Raw genomic sequence first — 7,761 nt, 5'->3', positions numbered from 1 at the left:
TGGCTTCATAGAATGAATTTGGAAGTATCCCTTCCTTTTCTATGTTCTGAAATAGTTTGAGTAGTACTGGAGTGGGCTCTTTTCAGAACGTTTGGTAGAATTCTCCAGTGACGCCATCTGGGCCAGGATTTTTTGTTGTTGTTGTTGGGAGTTTTTTTTACTAACTTTTCAATCTCTTCTCTTGTTATGGGTCTATTCAGATTTTTTACTTCAGTTTGTGTTAGTTGAGGTAGGTAGTGTGCTTCTAGAAATGTGTCTATTTCCTCTAGGTTTTCATATTTATTGGAGTACAGTTTTTCATGGTAGTCTGTTCTGATCCTTTTTGTTTCAGTTGATTCTGTTGTGATATCACCCATCTCATTTCTTATTTGGGTTATTTGCTTCCTCTTCTGTTTTTCTTTTGTCAATTTGGCCAATGGTTTGTCAGTTTTGTTGATCTTTATATCTTTGTGTCTAAGGTGTGTCTCTTACAGACTACATATTGATGGGTCATTTTTTTTTTTATCCATTCTGTCACTCTCTGTCTCTTTATGGGTGCATTTAAGCTATTTACATTCAGTGTGATTATCTGTAGGTGTAAGTTTATTGCTGTCATTTTGTAGTGCTTTTTTTTGTGGGGCTGAGGTTTTCTGTGTTCTTCTTACTCTCCTGTGCTGAGATGCTTTTGTTCGTGGAATTTCTTTTCATTTCTTTCATTATTGTAAACATTTTGTTTTTATTGAGACTTTATGTTTTTCTTCTTTATATTGAATAGGTTTGTTAACTTTCTTTGTGGTTTCCCTGAAATCTTCCTAAGTTTGAACTAATCTTTTATTACTTGATATCACCTTGATTTCCTCTCCACTGGAAAGTTCTGTGCCTATGTCGAGCATCGCTTTTTTATTGTTTTGATGTTGTTGGCATTTACAGATTGATGTGTTTAGTTCCCTTTTTATATCTTTTAGTTTTGTTTTATCCTTGAGAATTCATTACCTAGGTCAGTAGCTGGCTGATACTGGCCTGTGTCCTACATTCAGGCTGTTCTCTGATGTTGTTGGTTCTCTAACTGAAGGACTCCTTTTAATAATTCTTGTAGGTTTGGTTTGGTTTTTACATATTCCCTTAATTTCTGTTTATCTGGAAATGTCCTAATTTCACCATGATATTTGAGAGAGAGTTTTGCAGGATATATTGTTCTTGGTTGGCAGTTTTTTTCTTTCAAGGTGTTATATATGTTATCCCATTGCCTTCTTGCCGGCATGGTTTCTGCCATGTAATCAGGACTTAGTCTTATTGTTTTCCCTTTGTATGTGACTTTCATTTTTCTCAAGCTGCTCTCAGGATTCTTTCTTTGTCTTTGGTTTTAGCAAGTGTGATGATGATATGTCTTGGTGACTTCCCTTTGGGGTGTATCCTATACGAGGTTTTTTGAGCTTTTTGGATGGTCAACTTTTCATCTTTCATAATATTAGGGAAGTTTTCTGTCAGCAAATATTCAATGATCCTCTCTGTGTTTTCCATTTCCTCCTCCTGTTCTGGAACTCTGATCACACACAAATTTTTGCTCTTGATTGTATCCCTGATAGTTCTTGGGTTTTCTTCATTTTTTTTTTCATTCTTTTCTCTGATTTTTCCTCAAAGTGGCATCCATGGATTTATCTTCGACTTTGCTGATCCTGTCTTCCATTATTTCAAATTTGCTCCTAAAACATTCTATTGCATTGTCTGTTTCTTAAATTTTGTTGTCTTTTGAATTTCTAATTGTTGTTTTTGTATGATTTCTAATCATTTGGGTTTTTTTAAATTTTATTCTTGTATTATTTTCCTGAATTCTTCTATTGCTTTGTCTGTGTTTTCCTTGATTTTTGTTATATTTTGGTTGGTTTTGTTTGTGTTTTCCATGCTTTTTTCTGTGTTTTCCTTGATCTCCTTTCTAATCTCTTGGAGAGCTCTGAATATTAGACTTTTGAATTTGCTATTAGGTAGTCCCTGTGCTTTTTTTTCTGCCAGAAGGTCATCTGGTTGTTTATTTTGGTAACTTACTGGAGCCATATTGTCCTGTTTTTTATATGTTTTGATATTGTCTGCTGTCTCCGAGATATTCAGGTATTATTTTCTTCCTTTATTGATTGTAGGTTTGTTTGTTTCATCCTGCTTTTTTGTTTTGTTTGGTTAAGTCTGGGAAGGTAGGCTGGATGTGCTTTTTGCTTGCTCCTGTATGGGCATAACAGTCCTCATTACTTTGGCCAAATGGGCAAAGGCAGTCACTCAGCTATGGTGCAGCAGGGCAGGTCCAGCAGGGGAGAAGTTGCAGAGATGGGACATTTCTCTTCGGTGTGAATTGGGCCATGGCTGAGGACTGTAGTGGGGCCTGCTGTGGGGCAGGCCAGTTACCCTTGGGGCTGAGCTGGCAGGGAGGGGTCTGGGATCTGGGCTGGTTCTCTTCGGGACCGTGGAGTGCTCTGAGGTGGGGGCTGAGCCAGTGGAGAGGGATCTGGTGTCCAGCCGGCCAGGCTAGGAGAAAGGCAAGAGGGTGTGCGAAAACAGCGGCAGAGGAGGCTAGATGGAGAAGGGCAGTAGGCTGGGTTTTACTGTGGTTCCCAGCAATTGGGGCTGCCTAGATGGGGTAGTTTTTGCTGCTGTTCACCAGAGGGATGGGGATTGTAAGAGTGTACTCTTGTGGTTACCAGTAAGTCTGGGCTCCTCCTTGACCAGCAAACATGGTCTTACTTAGTCCTGGGTGTCTGTACCTTATCTCTATCTCCTATTAAGAATTCCAAGGAGGTGCCTTTCTGCATGTAGGGTCGTTGGCTTTATTCCAAGATGGCCATGCTGAGTCATGCTATTTGGCTGGAAACCTCCACTCCATATCTCTACTCCTTTACCATTTTCTATCAGTTTCTTCTTCTCAGTGGCTTCCTATCTAATACTTTATCCCTTCATTTAAGGTTCAGGTTCTAGGATTGACGTCTGCATCTGTTTTACTTGTTTTTTTGGGGTCTTTGTTGCATCAGAATGGCTTAGTGCATCTGACTAGTCTGCCATCTTGGCTCCGCCCTGAGCCTTCTCCCAAGGCTATAATCTTTCTGGAAGCAGACTGCCCCATGGAGTGGCTAGTGAGTTTGAAACACTGACCTCTTGGTTAGTAGCCAAGCGCTTAGCCACTGCGCCACTAGGGCTCTTCCCTAAACTGAACAAAGTAAAATTAAGAGAATCTGAAGAAAATGTTGGGAGTTGTCAAGATTCAAACTCTCAACATAGATCTAATAAGCAGTCCACAAACAAGGAATGCATATGTGATGGAACAGGAATGGAAACAAAAATATATTAGCTAAAAATGCCCCAGGGATGAACACATACATGACTCCTTTGACTAAGAGAATCCTATAGAGATCTCAACAAAATCAAACAAATCAAACAGACTATTAGTTTTTGATTGCTGCATAACAAATTGCCACAAACTTAGCAACTCAAAAACAACACCTCCTTATTAGCTCACTGTTCTGTAGGTCAGAATTCTGGCACAGTGTGCCTGGATTCTCTGCTAGGGGTGTCACCAGGCTGAAATCAAGGTGACAGTCGGGGCTGAGGTTCTCATCTGGAGCTCAATCCTGTTATTGGCTGTAGGTCTTAGGTCCCTCTTTTCTTGCTGGCTATCAGTCAGGGACCACTCTCTATTCCTAAAGGCCACAATTCTTTCTGTGTGGACCCCTTCCATCTGCAAGCTAGCAATGGCACACTGTGCCCTTCTTAAGCTTCACCTCTTTTGTCACCAGCCAGAAAAAAACCCTGATTTTTAAGGGGTCTCATGTGTTTAGGTTAGGCTCACCTGGATAATCTCCTTATCTTAAGTTCAATTGTACCATGTGACATAACACAATCAGGGGAGTGATATCTTATCATATTCACAGTTTCCAGGGCTAGGGTGTGGAATTTTGGGGCCTATTTTTAGAAGTCTGCCTACCACAACAAACAAAACAAAAATGAAGAAAAAACCAAATAACCTGATAAGGCACATCAGGAAAGAGCAATTGCTGGAAAAAGACATCATGGTTGGTAAAGTACAAGGTTAGTGAAAATGAGGGCAATCTTCACTGAGATGGATTGAGACCAAATTTGAAACAATGGACTCAAACATACCGACAATCATAAAGATGGTACAGGATCAGGTGTTCTGTTCGGGTACACATAGGTCACCATGAGTCGGAACCAACTCAATGGCAACTAACAACAACAACACTTCAGAATTTTAAGGATAACAAGAAAATCTTTTAAGGTAACATAGAACGAAAGTTAGATTATGTACAAAATAATGAATATTAGGCTATATCAGATTTTCTTTTTCTTTGTATTATTATTGCAAAAATATAGATAACACCACATTTGCCAGTTCAACTATTTTCATGTATACAATTCAATGAGGTCAATTATATCAATCATGTTGTGCGACCATCACAATGACAGAAGACACTGATATGCCTTCAGTCTCTGGAGTGGAAATAAATGTGTCCATAGATTGCAAAATGAACAGCAAAGCTAAAAATCAAGCACACAAATGAAATGAAAACACTTCCAGACATATGAAGACTCAAAAGTTCACCTCTCACAGATCATTGTTAATGTAGGAATGATTAAACACTTTTTCTTAAGCCAATAAATTAATCTGGAAAACAGTACTGGAATGCAAGAAATAAAAGTGGGCAAAGAAGTTAGATTTACAGGTAAATCAATCAAAGTACTGATGGGAAAATTGTCATTATTATTACTATTATAATTACACTTTATTTTAATACTATATTTTATATTTATGCTTATACTATATTAATACTATAGTTACTTTTACCATTATATAATAATTCTGTTACATTATTTACTTTTACTATTATAAGTACTATTACTATTAATACTACTGAAAAGAAACCCTGTGTCTCTTAGCAGTCACTTCCCATTTCCTCCCAAACCCCCATCCCTAGACAAAATGCTCACAACAGAAATAGCAAGATAATAATAACAGTTGGAAAACAATACCGTTTGGGAGAATGGAGGCAAGATTGCTGAACTCATTTATCAATTCTAACATAACAGTATTTTTGACAGATCCTACTAAAGTGATTCTAAAGTTAATATGGAAGGAATAGTTGAGTAGTAAGAGACTGCCTAAATATATACCTCCCCATAACCTTCCAAAGCAATACAAAACCACAAGAAGAGCAAATAAAACTATATAAAAACTATGCCCTTGGCATAAGTAGACGAATTTAATATATTTTGAATGTTAAATACTGAAATTGTTTCAGTCTTTATAAGTTAATGCAGCAAAATAGAAGTCCCAGGAAAATACATGTATTTATATTTATTTGTTATAAAGTGCAAAGGTAATTTAGTGGTGAAAAGGATAGTTATTTAAACAAATGGTCCTGGTTATCCCTAAAGAAGAAAATGAACATCAACTCTCACCTCACATGGAACACAAAAATTAACTTGAAATGGATTGCAAATGCTAAATGTTATAGCTAAAACTATAACATTTCTAGATGAAGTCATAGGAGAAAACATTTTTTTGACTTTAATATTGGCAAAGATGTCTTAGGACATACAAAGCAAGAATCATAAAAGAAAATATTTGATAAATTATACTTAATCAAAGTTAAAAATATCTCCTCTTCGAATAGTCAATGAAGGAAATAAAAACGCAAGTCATAAATTGTGAGAAAATATCCAAAATTAATTTTCCAACAAAGGAAGTTTTTCCAGAATAAACAGAGACCCCTTGCAACTACATAATAAGTAATCAAACAACGCACTTAACACCAAGCAAACCATTTTGAGCATATACTTCACAACAGAAGGTACGCAAATGGCCCAATAAGCACATGGAATGATGCTCAACATCATGAGTCATCTAGGAAATGCAAATTAGAAGCACAATGAGATGATGACGACATTATACACCTACTGAGATGGCTAAAATTAAAAAGACTGACAACACTATTTTTGAGGCTGTGAAGCAATGGTCTAGCAATTTCACTTCAGGTATTTACCAAAGAGAAATGAACATGTCCCTACAAAAACTTCTACACGTGTTTATAGCAGATTTATTCATGGTAGTAAAAATCTTGGGAACAACTTAAATGTCCATCCAATGATAGATGAATAGATAAAATGTGGTAAATTCTTACAGTGGACTACTACTCAGAAATAAAAATGAGCACGCAACGACATGAATGAATGTCTAAAACATTATCCTAAGTATAATATACTAGACATAAAAAAAGTGCTTACTGTTTAATTGAGTTCACGTGAAATGAATGAAAAGAGAAGTTTATAGTAACAGAAAGCAGATCTGAGGCTGTGTGGGGTTGGACTTGAGGGATGAGTTGGCTGGGAAGTGGCAAAGCCAAACATTTGGGATAATAGAAATGTTCTGTATCTTGATTGTGGTGGTAGTTACATGGATGCATATATTTATATTTCTTACAGTCTTCATCTGAGGTTCTGATGACTAGTTACTGGCTCCATTGAAAGTGCTACTCCAATTAATGACTGCTATACTTATCAGTGCTACAAATGCCAGATTTTCAGCATAGCAAAATCCAGAAATCTAGGATATCTGGGCAATAATTTATTTAAAAAAAAAAAAGGGGGAATTCTCAGATATCTTTAAGTCTGTGGACCCCTTCGGTTACATATTGCCAGTCTAGAGTGACATTTACTCTGCTCAAAGGGCTTCTAAAGCAAACTCAGTAAGCTCAGAGGTCTTCCTTTTAATTTAATTATTAATTAATGCTTAATCAAAACCTGACTATTAACAATGCATACTTCTAAAAGAATGTTCTCTTCCTGTCATGTTTTTTCACATTCTATATTCTGATGTTTTTAAACAGCTCCAGGAAAACCTATGAATCTTTCTTGTCCAAAGGAAGCAAACGTAACTGAAGAAGAAATTACCTGGAAACCCCCTCAAACTGTTTTTCATAATTTTACTTTTTGTTATAAGAATAATTCAGGTAATATATATAATTTAATTTCATATCTGGAAAGGGAAATAGGGAATTTGAGAGTGTAGAAATGTGGACTGAGTCATTGAGCAAAGGCCTCTACACGCCTGGTGTGATGGGAGTTCTGTATGCTTTGGTTTTAGAATTGCTTCCACTTACTAAGCGTTCTCAGCCCCTGAAATGGCTAACGCCCAGAACACCCACAATATCTACCTGTTTGTCTTGTTCTGTTTTAGTCCCAATCCTTGCACACCAAACTTTGGAGAAACAAAATCCCTGAAAGATAATCCTCATACTGTTTACCAAGTATTATGCAAGTGCTTTGCACCACTTTGAACTAATTATTCAGGCTCCCAATCCAAAAGAAAACAGCTTTCAAAGATTGCTCCAGTTAATACACACTAAATATTGGGTGAATAAAAAAGAACGTGAACCCATTTAGCCACTGAGGCCAGTTTGATGGCACATAGAGTACCAGAACTTAGTTCTAGTTTAGAATTAAACATCTGCAGAAATAAATGGAGTGGGAGAAAGAAATACTATGACTAGTTCAATCATAAAATCTCCCAGATGATAAGCTGTTTAAGAGACTAAACATCTCCTGGACATCTTAAAGTATTTAAAATGTCTGTAGAAAGTAGGGGGTATCAATGGACCATTTCAGAGCAGACTCAACACCTGGTATACATCTCTCAGGATAGTACTCGCATTAATCCTTTGTTGTTATTGTTAGCTACCGTCCAGTTGGCTCCTGACTCATGGGGACCCCATTCTCAACAGAACA

The 7,761-nt window shown here is 37.0% G+C and overlaps 1 protein-coding gene across 10 annotated transcripts in view; it reads left to right on the top strand.

Moving 5' to 3' along the window:
* Positions 1-7,761, top strand: part of PTPRC (protein tyrosine phosphatase receptor type C) — a 130,848-nt gene that overhangs the window by 79,734 nt on the left and 43,353 nt on the right. For all 10 annotated transcript variants that reach the window (XM_023730353.1, XM_023730351.1, XM_023730360.1 and 7 more), the window contains one exon: positions 6,864-6,986. In XM_023730353.1, coding sequence (XP_023586121.1) covers positions 6,864-6,986 — 123 coding nt within the window. The remainder of the gene's footprint in view (positions 1-6,863; positions 6,987-7,761) is intronic.

This window comes from Trichechus manatus, unplaced genomic scaffold (genome assembly GCF_000243295.1).
Source record: "Trichechus manatus latirostris isolate Lorelei unplaced genomic scaffold, TriManLat1.0 scaffold00035, whole genome shotgun sequence".
In the NCBI taxonomy this organism is placed as follows: Eukaryota; Metazoa; Chordata; class Mammalia; order Sirenia; family Trichechidae; genus Trichechus; species Trichechus manatus.
Note: the sequence above shows the minus strand (reverse complement) of the source record. Positions and strands in the feature narration are given on the sequence as shown.